This window comes from Megachile rotundata, chromosome 15, assembly GCF_050947335.1.
Source record: "Megachile rotundata isolate GNS110a chromosome 15, iyMegRotu1, whole genome shotgun sequence".
Classification (NCBI taxonomy): domain Eukaryota; kingdom Metazoa; phylum Arthropoda; class Insecta; order Hymenoptera; family Megachilidae; genus Megachile; species Megachile rotundata.
In genome coordinates, this window is record NC_134997.1 from 8,602,047 (window position 1) to 8,624,655 (window position 22,609).

At 33.1% G+C, this 22,609-nt stretch overlaps 1 protein-coding gene across 7 annotated transcripts in view; it reads right to left on the reverse strand.

The window, feature by feature from the left end:
- Window positions 1–4,203: 4,203 nt before the first annotated feature.
- The window catches only part of LOC100882147 (nucleolar protein 4-like), a 126,511-nt gene continuing 108,105 nt past the window's right edge, over window positions 4,204–22,609 (reverse strand). For 6 of the 7 annotated variants that reach the window (XM_012286158.2, XM_012286153.2, XM_012286157.2 and 3 more), the window contains 3 exons: window positions 17,764–17,978; window positions 14,145–14,335; window positions 4,204–12,497 (listed from right to left, as the gene is read on the reverse strand). In XM_012286158.2, coding sequence (XP_012141548.1) covers window positions 12,331–12,497; window positions 14,145–14,335; window positions 17,764–17,978 — 573 coding nt within the window. In that variant the 3' untranslated portion in view covers window positions 4,204–12,330. The remainder of the gene's footprint in view (window positions 12,498–14,144; window positions 14,336–17,763; window positions 17,979–22,609) is intronic. The other variant, XM_012286154.2, reaches the window with a different exon arrangement.

Below are 22,609 nucleotides of genomic sequence, written 5' to 3' on the forward strand. Positions count from 1 at the left end.
AAAGAACATTATCCTGACTCTAGCTGCCGGCGATATAACGTGAACAAATTAATGGACCATAGAGATAATTGTACAAATAAGGTTTATGTCGAAATCCATGTTTCTCAACGTGTTTCAGATATCTTTAGCAACACGTTGTGTTATTGCAATTTACAATTAGTTGGAATTCCGTTACGTTTCCTGTTCATACGAGCACCTTACATTTGAATTGCGACAGGGACTTTTAGTTCTTTTAGGTCGAACTTGATTTACAATTGTCGGGTGGTATGTTAATCAACTGTAATGGACGTTGGAGTGTTTCAGGTTAGAGTGGAGAAAATTGTAGGGAAACCTTGAGGTAGGGAAAGGGGTGTTTGAGAGGTAATGATTCTTCAAATGTGAAGGTTCTTTTAGTTTTGAGGTGGAAAAAGTAGCGAATTGTGGGTTATTCATAAATTCACAAACTCACAAATATTCAAATTCTCATAGACTCATAAACTCACAAAGTCACAAACTTACAAATTAAAAAATCATGAGATTGTAATACTAGAAATTCACAAATTTACAAGCTTACAAACTTATAAACTCACAAACTCACAAACTCACAAACTCACAAACTCACAAACTTACAAACTTACAAATTCACAAATTTACAAGTTGTCAAGTTCACATACTCATAAACCCACAAAGTCACAATCTTACAGGTCCACAAACTAACAAGCTTTCAAACTCACAGACTTCACAAACCCACAAAGTCACAATCTGACAGACTCATAAATTCACAAACATTCAAGCCCACAAATATTACAAACTCACAAATTCATAAATTCTCAAATTCATAGACTTCATAAACCCACAAATTCACAAACTTTCGAACCCACAAATTATCAAGTTCACAGACTTTATAAATCCACAAAGTCACAATCTTACAGACCCACAAATTCACAAGCTTTCTAACCCACAATTATTACAAACTCATAAATTGATAAATTATCAAATTCATAGACTTCATAAACCCACAAACTCACAATCTTTCAAACCCACAAATTATCAAATTCACAGACTTCATAAACCCACAAAGTTACAACCTTATAGACCCACAAACTCACAAACTTTCAAACCCACAAATATTACAAACTTACAAATTTATAAATTATCAAATTCACAGACGTCATAAACCCACAAAGTCACAATCTTACAGACTCACAAATAAAATCATCCACCATAATCTACCATTAAATCACCCACCATCATTATCACTATTCCTCCGAACTAAACAAAGCTATTCCATATTATATCCTAATTAAACTTCCTCCTAAATATACCTCACCTTATTAAACTTCCCCCATAATCAAGCATAAAATCAAGAAATCGGTTCGATAGTCTGAAATTGAATAGACAAAGCAATTCCGCACCGCGTCCGAGCGAAAGCGAGCACGTAGCCGGGTGAAATCGCGGCGTGTAATCGTTGGCCGGTGAGTCTATGACCTTGAGGTGACCTTCCTTTGAATCGAATGACCCTGACAACCTCGGCGGACCCAGCAGGGGACGAGCAACGTTCCCTATTTCGCGGCAGAGGCCTGCGATGAGCCCATCCCATTACAGGACGCCGGTGGAAGGGTATTAAAGCCGGATTTAATGAGCGGTTTCGCCTTTCGGTTGGCGCGATACGCGCGCTGATTGGACGTCGTAATTGGTATAATTGGCATCGGCAAGATCGGTGACCGGGTTGCTCGTTTCAGGGGTCGTCGCCTTCGGCTTAGCAAAATTCAATCGGCCTCCGACGATCATCGCTTATCCGCATCTTTCATCTTGAGGTTGGATCGGTTCCGGTGAATGCTGATCTGCCTTTTCGATGATTATCGACGTTATTACGTGGCCGGGATTCGGTTCTATGGTTGGATACATTGCGGGAACGTTATTTTGACTCGTATGCATGTGGACGTTCAAGGGTAGATGCTAGGGATTATTAGGAAATAGATGTGGATTGATGTTCCTAGGATGATACTAGATGTTTTCCATAAACATCCAGAACCACATATCCCTTTCCGTTTACCCTGAATCTCCACACAAAACTTCAGAAAAATAATTTGTGTCCCAGCACGACTTTCGCCAATTACTCGCCCGCAAAAAAGTAACGAGGTGATACAACTACTCATTGTTTCAAAGATATTAATCTTCGCGTTTCGGATCCTTTAAACTCTCCCAGCCCGATTGCAGGGCGACGCGAGAAATAAAAGAAGAGGACCGATGTTACATGGTTTCGTTCGTTGCTCCTGGCCAACTCTTATTTCACAATCCAACGAAAAGATCGTGATCTCTGCGCGACTCTCATCCGACTTTCCATTTCGTTCGATACCCTGCACATAATACATTATCCGGCTGCCTGCTTGTTCGCTGCTTTTAAGGCACTGATTATGCATGCGTCGGGATATTTATGCGCTCGCGAACTTTGCACGATTTTTACGCAGAACGGAGTTAATCACGCCCATCTCGGGACCATCAAACGGGAGATTTATGGAATTGCGGATGGATCAGTGGCGTAAGCAATGGTTTGTTGGGGAGTATTCTTTGTTTGGTGGGTCGGGAAGTGATGGGGGAAGTTAGAGCGCTTTGAGGTGGGAGCCATTTTTTTTAGGTGGAGAGGTGGGAGTTTGGAGATTTAGGTATTTGGAGAGATAGGAGTTTGGAGACTTGGGTATTTGGAGATTTAGGTATTTGGAGAGATGGGAGTTTAGAGATTTAGGTGTTTGAAGAGTTGGCAGTTTGGAGATTTAGATATTTGGAGAGATGGGAATTTGGAGACTTGGAAATTTGGAGACTTAGGAATTTCGAGATTTGGGGACTGGGAGATTTGGGTATTTCGAGATTTGGGAATTTTGAGATTTAGGTATCTTGAGACTTGGAATTTTGGAGATTTGGGAATTTAGAGATTTGGAAATTTAGGGATTTGGAAATTTGGGGATTTGGAAATTTAGGGATTTGGAAATTTGGAGATTTGGAGATTTGGGAATTTAGGAATTTCAAGATTTGATAATTTGGTAATTTGACAATTTTATAATTTGACAATTTGACAATTTGGCAATATAACAATTGGACAATTTGATAATTTGATAATTTGGTAATTCAATAATTTGGTAAATTAATAACTTAAAAATTTAAAAATTTGCAAACCTAGAAATCTTGCATTTGAAGAACCTAAAAATCCCAAGTTTGAAATATCTGAAAATTTGCAAATTAAAAAATAAAAAAAATTGAAAATTTGTTAGCTCTAAAAATTAACAATGTTTTAAAATAATCTTTAGCGTATCCTGCATATTTAGTCCTAATATATGTTACGCCAATGAAATCGACCTTTCGATTCCTTTTTCTTTAGCCGCCTCGAATATTATTCAAAATTGATGAAATTTTTAAGGCCGTAATAAATTAGCCGATATGAATATTTTACATATATTAGAAACTTGAAAAGTATTAAGTGTTAAAATTTCGGCTATTAAAAACATGAATCGTTAAAAGCATCATTTGTTAAAATTTCAACATTTAATAATAACTGAGCTGAAGATTTCTGCTGTTGAAAATACTTAACTTCAAAATTTCTGCTGTTAAAAATATTTAACTAAAAAATTTCTGCTGTTAAATATGACTAACCTCAAAATTTCAACATCTAAGAATACCTAACCCCAAAATTTCTGCTATTGAAAATACCTAACCTCAAAATATCTATAGTTGAAAATAAGTAACCTCAAACTTTGTTCTGTTAAAAATAACTAACCTCAAAATTTCTGTTGTTAAAAATATCTAACCTCAAAATATCTATAGTTGAAAATAAGTAACCTCAAAGTTTGTTCTGTTAAAAATAACTACCCTGAAAATTTATTCTGTTGAAAATATCTGTCCTCAAAATTTGTTCTGTTAAAAATAACTACCCTCAAAATTTGTTCTATTAAAAATGACTACCCTAAAAATTTCTATTATTAAAAATAACTACCCTCAAAATTTCTGTTATTGAAAACATGAAATACAAAAATTGCAACAATAAAAGTAAAACTCTAAAATTTGCCTTGCTACAAGCATAGACTATTTAAAAATATTTCCCCACAACAAAAATAAACATTAAATCGTACCAAAGCAAAATACCAACGAACCTAACTAATACGAGAAGGGAAGAGAAAGAGAAAGAGAAAAGAAATAGTGAGTGGATAAGAAAAGACAAGTTCTCTACTATAAGTTGAATAATCGATTATATTTGGTAAAACATTTACAAGGTAATAAGATTTTTTTTGTTCATTTAACGTTACATTTACAGGCAAGGCATCATCAAAGACCGTACCAACTCTACAATAAATCGTAGTAATGTATAAGGTTACTTATAAGAAAAGTATGTACCATCAAATTATCTTTATCGTTACTATCAATATTAATGTTTACGGTAGTGTGCTACTCTTATTTAATTCTTTCTCAGGAACAAATACATATTTTCTTTTTTATTTTTTTTCTTCGTCTCATATATTCATATTTATATTCATATATTTGTATCTTTAATATACATCAATTCGCGATTACATTGAACAGTGTTAGAACTGCACCCCCGTGTATTCTTTATTCATTCGCGGATCGAACGAAATATACAATGTGTACCGTACACGATAACTATCATAAAATGGCGGTAAATATTCGAGAGTTACCATAACCTATTTTTACAAATTAATTAAACCAAAATAAATACTAAACTAAATACGTCTCGTGAAAATTAGGTGTAAATAGTAATTCTCGAGTATTTCATCTCCGTATATCGCCGGTGGTTATAGTCTATCGTGATCGGTACTTTTATACGGAAAGAAAATGAAATGCAAATTGTCTTTCTGTGTTCCGAATCTTTCGTCTTTTTTCTCTCGATCATTTTTCTTAGGCGAATTGTCGGGATTTCGGGAATTGTCGAGAGCGTGGCCAGTCGCGATTTTAATCGAATCGAGTGTTTTTTATAGTTTTTTTTTTTTACAGATATAGTGATAAATGCAATAACACTTTTGATAGGGTAAATAAGAGTTATCGTATTAAAGATGGGGTATTTAAGATTAGAAATGGGGGTATTTAGTAAATTTTACAAATTATTTTATCAAATTTTACAAGGTTATTAATTTGTTACTTTATCGAATTTTACAAGTTACTAACTTGTTACTCCATTGAATTTTACAAATTATTAACTTATTACTTTACCAAAATTTGTAAATTAACTTGTTACTCTATCGAATTTTTCAAATTATAAATTTGTCACTATACAGAATTTTACAAGTTATAAACTTATAACATGTTAATAAATTATTTTACAAATTAACGAATTATAAATAATGATTTTATACTTCTGAAAGTAGTATTTGAAAAAATAATATAGTGAGTGAGAAGTAAATTTTAGTGAGAGTTAAAAGTAAATTTAAACTACTGCTATTTTAGTGAATAAGAGTTAATTGAAGAACAATAACTCGGTTTCACTTCTATGGTATTTTAAGATATTTTCAATTCCAGAAAATTTACACTGTTTCTAATAATTTTACCTTTGGTTTGATGTGATTTGAATTTGTCTGATTTAATTTGATATGGTTTGAATTTGTCTGATTTAGTTTGATATAATTTGAATTTGTCTGATGTAGTTTGAAACAGTTTGAATTTATTTCATTTTATTTTACTTAATTTTCTTAATTCAATTTTAGAATATTTAAATTTATTTAATTTCAATTTACTTGATTCCAATTTGCATAATTTTATTTGGCTTGAAAGTGTCTGATACGAAATTGAAATGGAAACTTGGATTTCAATTAAACTTGATACTTCCATTGTATTTATTTTGTTTATTAAATGTGTCAGCTTCGATTCGAGTTAATAAACGCGACTGGCTCCAGAAACCGCGATGTAAAATTGAACTTGTATTCGCGCAATGTGTACGATTTCATAGTACAGTGAACGAGTATACTTCCCTAGGAAAAATGGCACTGTAAATTAACATTCAAATATAAAAGTTAGAAAATATTTGAAATTTATAAATTTGTAAATTTAAGAAATTGAAAGTTTAAGAATTTGCGAATTTGGAAATTTCGAAATTAGAAACTTGTGAATTTATATAACTCTCCCAAGAAATTATAAAATTAAGAAACTGAAGAGTTGAAGAGTTGAAAAGTTAGAAAATTGAAAAGTGAATAGTGGCATAATTGAAAAATTGAAAAATTGAATAACTAAATAATTGAATAATTGAAAAAAATCGAAGAATTGAAAATTGAATAATTGAAAAAAATTGAATAATTGAAAAAATTGAAAAATTTCTTCCCTTCGCCATTTTCCCTAGCCAATATCACCTCGCTACATGTACCTATACCGCAGAAATTTCTTGACACGATGATCCTAACGATGATTACATTCGCGAGGAGACGTTCGAATGAAAGGAGGCGTTCCATGGTGCCGCGAAGCAAAGTCTACTTCGACGCGGGCGTAGAAAACGACGGACAAACAGACAGACAGACAGACAGACAGACAGTCAGACAGACAGAGAGAAGAGGAAAAAAGAGTATCAATTGTGTAAAGAACTATTGCACTATACGGTTTCACGATACTCGCTCGATTAACTAGGCAACGACATCGTTCACGGCAGTTCAGATTTCACGAACGACTCTCGTTTTCTTTCGAAATAAACAAATGACAATTCGGACACTTTGCGTAACGGATGGTGATGTAACCAGAATTTTGGGATAGATTGGGGAGTTTCAAATAAAATTTCAGAGTGGATCAGTCAGTTTTAGAATTGTAAGGTGGACCAGTAAGTTTCAATTAGATGTTAGAGGTGGATCAGTAAGTTTCAAATAGAATTCTGGGGTGGATCAGTAAGCTTCAAATAGAATTCTGGGGTGGATCAGTAATTTTTAACATCATACAATTCTAGGATACATCAGGGGGTTTCAAGTATAATTTCAGGGTGGATCAGTCAATTTTAGAATTGTAAGGTGGACCAGTAAGTTCCAATTAGACGTTAGAGGTGGATCAGTTAGTTTCAAATAAAATTCTGGGGTGGATCAGTTATTTTTAATATCATACAATTCTAGGAAATATCAGGGAGTTTCAAATATAATTTCAGGGTGGATCAGTCAATTTTAGAATTGTAAGGTGGACCAGTAAGTTTCAATTAGGTGTTAGAGGTGGATTAGTGAGTTTTAAATAGAATTCTAGGGTGGATCAGTAATTTTTAACATCATACAATTCTAGGATACATCAGGGGGTTTCAAGTATAATTTCAGGGTGGATCAGTCAATTTTAGAATTGTAAGGTGGACCAGCAAATTTCAATTAGATGTTAGAGGTGGATCAGTAAGTTTCAACTAGAACGTTAAGATGCATCAGTAAGTTTTAAAAAATGAATAAATTTCAACCACAATAACTTACCCTGAAAATGAACAATTATATAGTTTTAAATTTAAATTAACTTCTACTGCCAAAATTTTTCTATTAAAATTATTAGGTTGATAAAGATGGTCTTTTAATAAATGTTAATAAAGACGCATATTTAAATGAGAGACAACTTTAAATCTGAGAAATCTATTTTGTGTCACACAATACAAATTACTGTAATGGTACAATTAAAATAAATAGTCATTATGGTAGACAATGATCCAATAAAAAAAGGACCTTGTATCATGCAAGGTATACAATTTCGTAAACAAAAACAACTTTCTTTAGACAATCTGACTAAAAATATGTTTGAACAGTGAAAGTTTTGAATGTCTTGAAATTTGGAGATTTGAGAAATTTAAAGAATTCATAACGATACAAAAAAGGATTTAATTTCAAACTTAATATATTTATGTACAGTTTCCTCAAAGATTATATCACAAGAAAATTTATTAAGCTCACTAACAGGTATAATAAAAAGAAAATGAAGAAGTAAATTAAATTAAGTTACATAGAAAGTGGAAAGTTACTTTCTCTGTTTCTGGAGTATTTAATATTTGAGACATTAATATAACAAAATAATAAAAATGAGTTCTTGACTCACAACTTGAGATAACCTTAATAAAAGAGATCAAATTAAGATCTAATATTTGAAGAATAATGAATTGAATTCTACATAATAATATTTGAAATAACAAAAATTATTGAAACTTTTGCACTAGCAATTTAATTAATTTAAATATAAACAGAAAGCGCATTTCTACTAGTTTTATTCACCGTATGCACCTCACAAAATACAATTATTTATACATATTTCAATATTTATATATATATTTGTTTGTTCGTGTATTACTGTGTATAACAATTAAATAATCAAATCTGATACGTCCAATACATGAGTGAATTCACTATAAATAATCTTTCTTACAATCTTCAATATTTAGACGATCTAAGAACTCTCTAAGACATTTAGACATTAAGGACCTTCAAAACTTTCAACATTGTCAAAATTTAAAACCACCCAGAAGCTTCTTAAACGTGTATCATTAGTTTACTCATTTCAACATTTTTTAACACTTTCTCATTACAGAACGTCTGCTCAAGATCTCTTTTTAAAATACAAGACTTTTTCCTTTTGACAGAACTTTGGTTTCCATTTATGTCATATTGTAATGTGGAATAAATTATAATTTAACAAGGAGAATTATTTAATGTAAAAATATATGAAATTTTATGCTTCGCTTACAGTCTTGAAAATTAGAAATATTTTAAATAGTTGCTGATGAGGTACATTAACACACTAACCACTGTGATTATTTAACACAGTCTACGATGAAACAAAAACAGAGTGTAATTAATATTATTAACACTGACTGTCATGATCATTCAAATAAATATTCAGAAGAATTTTGAGTATCTATAAGCTGGGAATACTTAACATGTTTAATTGATGAAACGTAAACTCTAATTTAAGGCAACAAATTGAACAGTGAAAATGTAATACAGGATGTTCCATTCAAAATGGATCACTGAATCTACTTGTATCTAAAAAAACATTGCAAATAAAACAAGGGTCAATATGATTATGGTATAATCACAATCAGTAATTATAATGTAATTATAGTATAATTGCAATCATTAATTATAATTATACCATAATTACAGTGAGTATTTATAATATAATTACAGTAAGTAATCATAATTATTATGAGCATAATATAATTACAATCACTAATATTACCAACATTATCAATAATACCATTTATGTTCAAATTCATTAATTAAGGAGATCCACATAAAAGACTCACAGCTAACTCAGATCAAGTTAATGTGTTAAGTACCTTCAATCAAGAGAAGTTACCGCAAAATTCAAAGAGAAAAGAAAAAATAAGATGATGGGAAAGCAGAGAAGGTTAGTTTAATGTTTTTACGAGATAATTCGAGAGTCGTTCGTTTCATTTTTCTAAGCCGCCTCCCTCTTATCGATGGAATGTTTCTCAAAAGTTATCTCGAGCTTAAATCGTGGCGGACATGGCCGCCCTGTTGTGAACATATTTTACAATCGTACACATATATTTATATATATACGTATGTATTTGCGTATTAATAATAAAAATAATAATAATTATAATATATTCTCTCTTCGTATCTGATTAAAAGTAACTCACGTATTCGCAGTTTTCTTTTTCTTCGTTACTTCGTGTCGCAATACGAAGGCTCGTATATAAACTATGTACAAAAACAACGGGCAGAATCAACGCGCGAGACTCCATTTTTTATTTTTCTGCGCGATTCGGAGTCGATCGTGCAATGACAATAACGTAACATAATGCAACGAGAGTGAACGCAGTATCGTTGGAATTACGACTACGAATTAATCATCCCTCCGACGAGAGAATTCGGTATGGAGCAACCCTTAAGGTACATTTTTTCCTGTATCCTTGTACGATTCTGAACTTGTGTTTAGCCAACGACGTTGGTCCAACAAAAATAACGGTATCACCTTTAAAAAAAATGAAAAACAAGAGGAAGAAATAAACGCGTGTCTATATAGCGCTATACGTATATTATCGTATAATAATAATAATAAGAATAATCAGTGTTCTTTGGTAACACAGTGATGCGTCCGGAAACCACAAATACGATTTCAACGTATTGTCTGATCGTGACAAGATGGTCCCGATAAATGTGCAGTGTTGGCCGAGAATTCGGTAATTCGTTAGGATCGAACAGATTATGGTTACAGAATTTTATATTCTTTTACAAAATTTCGTTTTCGGGAAAGGTTAATAGAAAACAAAGGCATTTAGTACTTGATTTGGTCAACTTTCTAGGATTTGAACACTTAATTACAATGTTACTCTTGTGACGAATACTGGTGTTTTCATTTTATAAAGTTACAACTTTCTTGCACTATTTTAATTTTGTACTGTTACTATTTTCAAGTTTTGGAATATTGTCCTAATTATTTTGTTATAATTTTTAAGTCCTGTTTGTTCTAATTTTAATTTTACAATGTTATCATTTTTAAGTCTTGGAGCATTGTTTTAATTTTAATTTTGGACTGCAGTTTTCAAGTTTTGGAACATTGTCCCAATTTTAGTTTTGCACTGTTACAATTTTGAGGTTTTGGAACATTGTCCTAATTTCAAGTTTGGAACAGTGTCTTCATTTCAACTCTTTGCACTCAGAAGGTAGCTCATTCAACTCAACAAAATGAAACAGGTTTTTAATTAAATCTAGGGTGCTAATAATACACAACGAAACACATTAGTAGAAACTTAGAAAGAATTCATTAAGTTTCTCAACAAAATATTTTAGGGTTGCTAAAACATACTTCTGAGTGCAAAGGGTCCATTTTGCATCGTTAAAACTTTCCAGGTTTAAAACATTGTCCTATTTTTAAATCCTGTAGCGTTGTTACAATTTTAATATTACATCTAGGTAAAAGGTATACTTTATTAAAATATGATAAATTCAATTTTGACTAAAAAGTTCAATGAATCTATAAGGATATTAAAATTTGATTTATTTAAAATTTAAATTTGTCATTTATTAGAAGTGCAAGATTCTGTTTACAACTTTTAACTTAACCTCTTCAAGGATGATTTTTAAAATTAGAAACAGAAATAATTCAACGTTATACATTACACATTACTACAAATTTTATAGACAACAGAATATAAACTTCAAATACATATAAAAAGAACACATCCTTGAAGAGATTAATTTTATACAATTTAATCTTTTAACCAATTTGCAGTAAATTTCTTTAAATTACACCTGGTCACAATTATAGCAAATAAACTAAATCCTTTTCCCAATAACGAAATTTCACAAAAACGTCTTATACAATATTTCCCCTTAAATTCTCCGAAGTAAAACTATGTTTCGCATCCGCGGTTCAACCTACACAATTCAAGTACTATGCTCTCTAGCGGACCGTTGCTCGGTCAGCATGCGACTAATCGCCAATCACCTGGTCGTTTCCTCGATGGTGGGTGACCAATAAAAAAGAGAAGTAAACAATAAAAAGAACGAACATCCATCTTGTCCTACGACCTATTTATGTACACATGTTCACGCACGAGCGTACGCGTTCCTCTATATACATGTGTGACAGCAACATTCTCTTCATCGTCTCGTACATTCAGGCTACCTCGCGTTTACCCGACTGCCTCGTGTTTTCACGCTTCATCCCTCATTCGCGGGATTGCTAGTTTTACGGCCGACCGTATGTACATCGTTCTCAGTCGGGTAAACAGCGATTGCTATGTCTGACGGTTCGAAGTAGCGAGCTTAAATAAGACAAACAAAAGAGGGTAACTTCGAACAGCGTACCGGAAATCCGCGGCATCATCCGCCAGTACTTTCGAGCAACGACTTGCTCGTTCTGTTTCAAAGCCTGGCACACGCATTCGAGCATACACACACGCACACATACTGTCTCTCGTTAATCTCTTAAGCTTAAGCTTATCGATAGTTAAGTAAATATCTGTAAATCCTCTCTATGTACACCCTGTTTTGAATAGTTCCCTTATAACCTAGCCCTAAGAACTCGTTTCGCGTGGAATTGCGTTCTCTAACAAGGATCCATGGTGACCGACGAAACACCTCAGGGTTCTTCAGGTTCTCCCCGAAGGTCACACTCCGACTGGAGAAGCTCTCGCTCGTAAGATAGGAAACTCCGGTCTTCTTCAAGATCCTTGGGGATAAGTTTCGTTGGTGCAGCGTACTGCCGTGTGGTCCCGGGACTTCCCGGTGAAGGATAAACGAATAACTCGTTACCGACCGTCGGTAAGACGGTCAAACGAGGGGTAAACGAGGTTCGTTCGTATGCTAGCGTTCATGTCTCCGGTTTTCAGCCTCGTCGGAGACCTTATGAGCCGAGCTGTTGACCACTCGCTACGTACACGTAGCTCTATGGTTGCTGCAGCAACAGTTGCTCTAATTCGTCGGCGGACCTCAACAGGAACGCTGCGGACTCTCGATATCCGGTGATCAATTGCCTCACGGCTGTCATTTCCGTCGCGTTCAGTTTGTGACTCAACAGCGGCTTCGTGTTCTTCATGCTTAGATCCGTTGGTCCTGGAAAAAGGAGACTTGTTGGTGGAGGCTGTTGTTGGTGATTTTGATGCTTTAAGCAGTTCTTTAGTTTTTAAGCGAAGCTGAGACTTTGAGAAGTGGAGAGGATCTTAGAAAATAGCTCTTTAGCAGTTTTGTTAATATTTTTGTTAGCAGTTGATTGTAGGTGAAACATTGTTGTGGATAAATGTTGGAGAGGATTTTAGAAAATAGCTCTTTAACAGTTTTATTAATATTTTTGTTAGCAGTTGATTGTAGGTGAAACATTGTTGTGGATGAATGTTAATTTATAAATGTAATGTTTATAGTTTAAGTATATGTCTTATGAATTTGTATAATTTTTATGACCATGAAAGATATTATGAATTATAAAAGAAAGGGTTTTTGAATTTTTTTAAAAATAAATTTAAATTATTATAAGAAACAAAAAATTGTTAACGATAGAAAGAATGCTAAAAAGCAGTACATTTTGTACAAAATATTAGTGATAAATTGTAATACAAAAATAATCAATTCCATTTACTGTATTTTGTAACTTATGGAAGCAATTCCTAAGTGTACAATACAAATTTAATTTATTAGAACTGATTTATTTCGGTGAACAATATTTGTGAACGAATGCTATTAAATTTTACTTTCGAACATAAATAAATTTTATTTATTAAATATTTTAATACAGAAAGCTCAAATTAATTGAAAAGTAAATTTGTATAGTATTTTTGACTCAAAAGTTATACTTTTAAAAATAAAACCCTATTGGTTTAATAAGGTTTTATAAATTAGAAAAAATTTAATATAGTATGATATAAAAATGGAGAAAATAGCTTGTATGCTATTTTAATGAACCGAGATAACGTTTAACTTCTTACACATTACTTTATCAAATTTTACTCAATCAAAGTATAAAAAATGAAGTTTGATTCGATATATCGAGCGGTTTCTGCGCATCCGTGTTGAGCACGTGACTAAACTTCTCTTATATAGGGGAATCCCCAGACCACCGCGAGTTACTTCAACTTTTTGCTTACTCATACAGTCAAATGAAACTAATAGAGAAATGCGGAAATGACGAATTGTGCAAAAACAAAAAAATAGAGATATAGAAATAGAGAAATGTGAGAATGTAGAAATCTATAGAAACACAAAAATAAAAAAAGAAAAATAAAAATTTGTAGAAAAATAGAAATATAAAAATCTATAGAAATCTATAGAAATATGAAAATATGGAAGTATAGAAGAATAAAAATATACAAATCTACAGAAATACAAAAATAGAAAAAAGTAGAAAAATGCAAATAGACAGAAATAGAAAAATAAAAATAGAAAAATAGAAATATCTATAGAAGTCTATAGGAATATGAAAATATAGAAATTTACAGAAATACAAAAATAAAAAATAAAATAGAAATAATAAAGAAATAATAAGAAATAATAATAAAGAAATAAAATAATAAAGAAATCTGCAGGAAAATAGAAAAATCTCGCCATAAAAATATAGAAGTCTATAAAAATTTATAAAAATTCAGAAATAAATAAAACCAGAAATATGAAAAGAACCTATAAAAAAAGCATCAAGATTCCAAAATAAGTGCCGGTGAACGCAAACGAAGCACAAAGCGAACTCATAAGAACACCGATAAGGAATATTACTTTGTGTACCGTTGCTCAATAGTCCCGACGTGAAGCTCTGTGTCGGGTACAATCCAGCTGACAGTGTTGGCGGTACATTTGTGGGTCCGGCACGTTGGAAGGCCTGGCTGAAATTCGGTCTGTACATCGCCGTGGGTGCACCGCCGCTGGCAACACCATTAACGGTCGACGAGCTGACTATCGTCGCCTGGCTGAAAAAAACGCGAACGAGATTCGTGTTAGCGATATGGCCGTAGCATTGATTAGCTCCGCGCGATTCTGCCTCTGGCATTCTCTCTCGTTCCGTGATCTTTGACCGTCTACCAACCGTTTTATCTGCGACTCGTCCGTCGTCGACTCGAATCCGTGTGAATGAGAGATCGAGAATGAGCGATCGTAATTTTTGCGACGATCCACATGTGGACGCGTGGACTGCGTACTCCGATAATTTTATTGTTCGAATATGTGGAGTTTGTTGCGAGACTGTACCATTTATTTGAAGAAGTGTACTGATGTCAACAAATTGGCGCGAAAAGAAGCTTTAAATTGATTGATTGATTTTGTAAGGAACTTGACTGATATGATTGGCTCAGGAAGCTTCAGTAAACACTTCTGGTTACTTTGGAAAAATAATGACAATAACTTTGTAGTAGCTCAAATTTGAGACGGTTGAATGTCATTGTTTTTGGATTAAGTAGTGTGCTGACGAGAGGTAATTCTACCACAGAAAAACTAAAATTGTGAGGCGTTTGTTCTGACCAATCGCAGCCGTAGCTGAGACAGCTGGGTTAGCGCGCCAAATCATGGGTTGGCAGCGGTAGCTTTATGTAAACGGTGACGGTCAAAACTGAGTGTTTTGGACAAATTCACATTTCACATACATTACTGTTCTAATTGTTATCAAAGAAGTTAATAATAGAAGTTATAATTATAACGTTTATTTGGTCAACTAATACAATTTATTTACAACGCAAAATTTTTGAAAATATTCACTGTAAATAGGTGTTTCTTGGTTTATTGATAGGTCAGATAGGTGGTGAGTTTGTATAATTGTAGTTGAGCGTTCATTTATTTGGTTGGGTGGATTTTTATGAGCTTCTGAGAGGATTTTATTGTGGAGAGCACAAATGAGCTTAAATGAGCTCCATATACAGAGTGTTTCAGTTTAGTTCACCATCTAAATTGTCTTCAATATTAAAAATGAAAAAATGTAAAACAATGACTATTTTAAAATTGTCATCTAAGTGTACCAAATTGGAAACCCTACATCCAATAAATATTTTCTGAATATTTAAAAATTCTCATCGACATGATTAAAATTAATAAGCTAGTTAAACTAATTACTTATCAGAAAAGAAATTTTACTAAAATGTCTACAACTTTAAAAAAATAAAATTTCCCTTCAAATGTAACAAATATAAAAAATTAGACAATGACGTCTTATAAGAATTGCAATTATATTGCAATATAATTTTTTGCAAGTCTTATTAATAAAATTTTGAATGCAAAAAGTATTATAATTAACCCACCTAATAAATTGCTTCTACACTTAAAAAATATTAACAACTGATCGATAATGTACAAAACATTGATCGTTCAAGATTTTAATAAATAGTGACGTCGAGAGAAAATTTTCTATGTTATTAGTTGTTCTATTAGCCTTTACTTTATTTTTATTGATTGCATCGCGTATTAATTACAGTTTCGATTATGGAAGCTAATTATAGAATCTACAACAGTACTCTCCTGTTAGATATAAAAAGGAGCATGTAATGATACAGTGACTCGAGCAAGATTAACACGTTCGCAACCAGCGTTATCTGTACGGGGTGTCCCACAGTTAAATGATTAGACTTACTATATTGGTATGAGTAGTGTGAACAGAAATGAGATGAATTAAGTTTTATTGAGTGGGTTTAGTAAATGAAGATTGAATTCTAGATTTTTTGCAGATTTTTGGAATTTTAGATTTTGTGTAGATTTTAGGAATTTTAGGTCTTTTGCAAATTTTGGAAATTTGAGAAGTTTGGACATTTGAGAGTTTTGGAAATTTGAGAAGTTTGGAAATTTGAGAGTTTTGGAAATTTGAGAGTTTTGGAAATTTGAGAAGTTTGGAAATTTGAGAGTTTTGGGAATTTGAGAAGTTTGGACATTTGAGAGTTTTGGAAATTTGAGAAGTTTGGAAATTTGAGAATTTTGGAAACTTGAAAATTTTGGAAACTTGAGAATTTTAGAAATTTGAGAAGTTTGGAAATTTGAGAATTTTGGAAATTTGAGAGTTTTGGAAATTTGAGAAGTTTGGAAATTAGAGAGTTTTGGAAATTTGAGAAGTTTGGAAATTAGAGAGTTTTGGAAACTTGAGAATTTTAGGAATTTTAGAACTTGGTCATTCAGAAATTAAAAAATTCGAAGATCCAACAATTTAGAATTCAAAAAATTTTAGAATAAAAATACTAAAAGAAAACATCTCCACCTTTCCTTCTCACCTCACCTACCCCCCTAAAAAACGCCTCCCAATTAAAAAAAAAACCAAATGATCAAAAACATGATTCATAAAACAACCTCAAAAACACACCAATATCGATTCACGTTCCAACTAAGATTACCGTCTTATCATTTTACAAATTTTATCCTCGTATAAAATTGATTCGAAGCGTCATTATTAAATAAGAAAGAAATTTCGATAAAGTTTCACTTAATCTCGTAATTACAGACGGTACGAATTGTTATCTATAATTCAAGGCGTTAGAGAGTCTATATTTACCAAAATCCTTTTTGCTCTAAGCAGAACATTGACGTTGATATTATAAATTTAGTATTACTTCGTCTAGACTGTGCATTCATTTTTGATAAATGTAAGTCTACAAATTTATTTGTAATTCTTACTAGTTGCCATAAATATGAATACATAATTGTTGATTTGTTGAAAGCCATCTATTTTAATTAACTTTATTATTCACTTTAACGATTGTGTTCTAATTTTTTTATATGAACATAGTCTCATTTTTTATATATTCTTTGCAGAAAAATATATTTTATATATTTTTTTATATATTTTTTGTAAAATTTATATCAAAATTTGTTATATAAATTTATATATAAAAACCATTTATATAAATTTTCTAACTTATTTGACTGTTTTAGTATTGAACGAAGGTCTCCCTATTTAAATAAAAGTCGAACCCCTCACTACCTGACTCGTGACGTTACAGTTCAAGAGGTTATACCACTTTGCATATGTATAAAATATTTCTTTGCAATTTTAAATAATTACTTCCAGTGTACTATAATTTTTAAGTAAAATAACCAAGATTTGTAGCTTAGTGATTTGACTGTTTTAGTATCAAATGAAAGTCTCACTATTTAAACAAAAGTCGAACCCATCACTACCTGACTCGTGACATTACAATTCAAATTTCACAAACCTAAATTTGCATAAAAATCTTTCGACTCCCATTGTAATTTGACTAATCAAAGATCCCTAAATGCAGAATACATCTAACACTTCAGAATATATCTAACATCAACTAATTTCAATTTATCCTCAACATAGCAGTAAACTCGCAAGCAGCGAAAACCATGTATAAGGGTTAAACAAGAGTAACGAAATTACTCAAGGAATAATAGTAATGATACTAACCTCATGAGACCCTTGTTGTCCGCCGGTGTGAGCAGTTTAGACGCGGGTGCAAGAGACAGGGGTGTAGAAGAGAGGGTGCTACTCGGCAAGTTCGCCAAACTGGTTAGCGGCGCCAGGGACGTTAGCGATGCCGGTGGTGTGTCCTCCCTCTTCCCCGGAAGAGATTTCACTGGTGTACTCGAGAAATGCTCTAAACTTGACCGGACATCCGTTTGCTGTAACAAGCACTAGTCTTAGACCCTGTTCGTTTGTGATATATCGACTGCTGTCGGGTACATTGGTGACAATTGACTGCCATACTGAAGACGTTCAAACTTTGTTAGGGAGGTATTTTCGTTAGGTACTTTTAGCTAGGTTTTTTGTTATGTTTGTTATGCACAATCTCAAGTAATTAATACGAGTATTCAGTTAGGTAAATAAATTCTTTATGAACCTTTAAGGGTCATCTTAATTTGTGATGTAGCACATATGTGATTCAAGAAGTGAAACGTTAACGTTCAAAGTGATGACTAGTAAATTGAAGATTTATTAAATAAGTTTCCTTATGTATATATAATTTTGAATGCTCAACAACGTATATCACTATTATTTCACATATCAAAACTAATAGTTCACATCACTGTTAGCACATTGTCACATCATCCACATATGATTTCCAAACCATATGATACCTACATTCTGAAGAATTTATAGATTTGCATAATTTTCTAATGCTGGTAGTAACTACTTGAAACTGTAATAATAAAGAATATAATATTGTGAAGAAATTTGATAAGATTAAAATATTGTTTAACAAAATTTTGAATTCCCTCGTGTGGCAGTCAACGTGTCACTTGTGAAACGTGTCAAATTGAATTACATATTATTAATATAATTTTCAATTTATTATTCATTTATTCTAACTTTGCTTTTTTATATGTTGTTCATTAAGTTTTGTAACTATTATAAATTTTAAATTATATAAAATTCATATTTAGTTAAGAGGGATGCAATCTTCTGTATATCTGCCATTTTGGATTACATTTTCTTTAAGTTCGTAAGAAGTTGTATCATCATATTTGGAACCATTGAACCATTGCATATTTACCAATAATAAAAGATAACGTTGCGTTATCAAGTCTTTATTAAGTCGATGATAAAATACATTTTTAGGTTATCAAAAATTGTCTCCTGTTAATTTCATAATAAACTAAGATCTTAATATCTAACAAGTTAGCTACTAACTTTACAATCTAACCTAACCTCACAATAGCATAATACATTAAAAATATATTAATACATTATTAACTTAAATAAATTATCAAAACATGATAATAATCGTAAATAAATACAAATCAATAATTCATAAAAATAATTTAATTAATACAAAAAAATAAAAAATGTTAAAATTCAAATTAAAAATGGCAAATTAAAACTCTATAAATCAAGGGGTGAGTCATAGATTTTAGATGGCAAATGTTAATTTTATCGATAATCGTTATATTCAGCAGCCATTGGATCAATCTCTCCCCGTAACATCCCCTCTGACAACAAGAAGCAAGAATTATCTCATGCTCTACATTTTTAAACATTCTGACCCAGTTTCCGTCAATTGTCGATCGTAGATCAACTCAACATGACAGTACACTCCAAAAATTGAACAGACTTCTCGAAACAAAAGCACGAACCACGTGCTCGAAGATGAATCATCTTATGTACACTCGGTTACAACGATGCTTTTCTTCGCGTCACATGGTGCACAAAACACAAATATACTTAAATCTACATGAATTTTAATTTTCAAGCTTGTTTGGTTTTTGAATTTTTTGAATTTGTGGATAATCAAGTTTTGGAATTAGTCAAATTTGTAAATTTTCAAGTCTTTTAGTTAGTCAGGTTTGTAGATTTTCAGGGTTTTGAATTTCTTACTTTTCTAAATTTGCAAATTTCTAAAACTTCAAATTTGTACCGAATTTTCAAAATTTCGGATTCCTCAAATTTCCTAAATTTCAACACCTCTCCAAATGTCTAAATTCCCAAACTTTCAAATCTTCAAATTTCCTAAATTCTGCAAGTGTCCAAATTCCACACCTCAGAGTCCTCAAGGTTCCCAAACTTCAGCCTCCCTAAATTCCCAGTTAGAAATCCTTAAATCCCCAAACTTCAGCACCCCTAACCTCTCCAAGTGCCTAAATTCCAAGTCTCAGAGTCCTCAAATCTTCCAAAGTACAGCCTCCTAAATTCCCAAAGTTAGAAATGTTCAGATCCCCAAATTTCAGCGCCCCTGAATTCTCCAAATGCCTACATTCCACATCTCGAAATCCCTAAATTCCACATCTAAAACGCTCCAAACTTCAGCAGTCCTAGACTCCCAAAGTTAGAAATCCTCAGCTCCCCAAACAGCAACTTTGAATTCTCCAAATGCGCCAAACTTCAACAGCCCTACATTCCCAAAATTAGAACTCAAGTCCCCAAACTTCAGCACCCCTAAATTCTCCAAAATCCCAAACTCCACATCTCGAAATCCTCAAACGGTCCAAACCTCATTAACCCCAGACTCCCAATATCCGAAATCCTCCAGATACCAAGATTCCCAAACCGTCCAACTTCTAAACGCACCCCCAATTAAAATAGAATCCCCTGAACAGTGAATCGTTTATCACATCCCTGTCAACATCTGAATTAGCCTGAGTACCGTCAGTACCTGCTGTATCTGCACTCGGTCGTACACCTGCTTGTGCACCACCCTGAGATTCTTCTTCCTCATGTTTCCTTCCGTGTCTCACAAGCGCAGATCCCGAGTCCAGGTGGACCCATGCGTCATATCAGTTCCCATGAAGGAACCACGGCACCTATCACTGGCCCGCGTGAAACGAGCTCACAGGTCATAAGCTGGAGCAACACCGATCACCGAAAGCACCACGTGTCACCTTTTGGCGGAGAAAACGAGCAGACTGATCGGACGCGATCATCTTCGTTCCGCGAGCAGCAGTGTCACCTGACGGGAGAACGCTCGTAGGAGCGTCGGGCAAAAAGTCGGCGGGCAAAAAGGACGCGCGATGGAGATGCGGCCAGATGTGGCGGACGAAGACGTCGAGGCGCGAGTAAGCTTGACTCGCGGCCAAGGAAATTAATTCGAGGAAAGAGAAGAGTGGCGAAAGAAAGGGGAAGAACGGGATCGAGAAAGAAGAAAGATGGCCAAAGGCAAACGCACACGAACGGACACGCACACAGAGGGGCAAAGAGATGACGGCGAGAGCACAGGCGTGCACGGAGGAATGAAATCGTCAAGAAGAGAGGAGAACGGATGTAGGGAGGTGTTTTTATGAAAGGCGAGCAGTGTGCGTTGACGTCAATTATATAGGTGGCCACGGCAGATAGCCGCGTCGTTGCACGAACCCCGGTCTTCTCCTTAATGGGTTAGGTTTAGGTCGCCGGAGAGGTTATCGGTCTCGCCGACCATCTTTGTCCCCCCGTGTCGACTCTATCTCCCTCCTTCGAGCTAAGGATTTTCAAAGTAGATAAGTCGAGGCGAGAAACATCGAGTTCTAGCTTTCTTGTTATACAGATCTAGTCCAATATCGAGAGGGTTAGATATGCTGTCGGATTTACACGATGTTCATCTCTTCGAAAATACTGATTTGAAAGTACTCTGTATACTGGAAATAGTCGGGTGGTCATATGGAACGAGGGGTAAGATGGCTGCTGGGAAATCTTGAGCAAGGTATTGTAGATGTCGCTACTTTGACGAATTGTGCTTATTTTCTATTAAAAATATGATGAACGAAAATTGTTTATGCAATTATTCTACATAAAAACTGAAGTGCAATTATAATAATTTTTGTAATTTGAAATGGGGAATCTATGAGGCGCCATTTTGATGCGCGCTGCAGACCTAGTCAATGGCACCCGTCAAAATTTCTTGTTTTAGATTGTAGTAGTTGCTGTTTCTTACTTATTTAATTAGCAGTTATTGTTCAATTATTATTACTTATTCTAAGTAATTATTATTACAAATTATTTATTGTTTTTGGCAAAAGAAAGATTGATAGCATCCGATAAAATGGCGGTTCTTAGATTTCTTTATGGTAGCAGAAATTGTTTTTGGTGTTTATTTATTATTATTACTTATTGCTTATTATTATTATATACAGCTTATTTATTACTCGTATCTTTTGTCGAAGTAAAATTGATGGAACTCATCAAAATGGCGGTTCGGAAACATCTTGTTTCAAATTGTGAAAATTCTTGCTTATTTTCTATTTTATGTAATTTATTACTTATAACTCATTTATTATTTATTATTAGGTAGTACTTATTGTCTATTTACTACTTATAGCCTTTGTCAAAGTATATGTAAGATCTATGGAACTCATCAAAATGGCGGATCGTAAATTTCTTCTTTCAAACTGTTAAAATTGTTACTTATTTATTTATTACTACATATTATTGTTTTCGAAGTATTTAATCTACAATATTCTCTTTCCCTAACTAAACAGATGTTCACAAATAATTATATCTTTCATAATTTACGCATTTCAGTCTAAATAAATTATACTAATGTTCAGTAATATTATATGAACTTTATATCTATTAAAACTCCTAGCTATTTGTTAAAAATATTAGCTCACGGTCTTACTACTACGCCGGAACATAATCTACATGGAATAGAAATGAGAAAAATGTGTAACAGGAAAGGAAAAAGTAAAGAGATCACGGTTTCTTAGAAATATGCATGAATCACTCATTCTCATTTATTCGGTCAGATATCCTTCACATATTGCTACTAGTCTATTCCGATACAATCATATCGATTCATCAATGGAGTTCTGATTGATCTTTAGTTTCTGGTAATTATACTAATCGG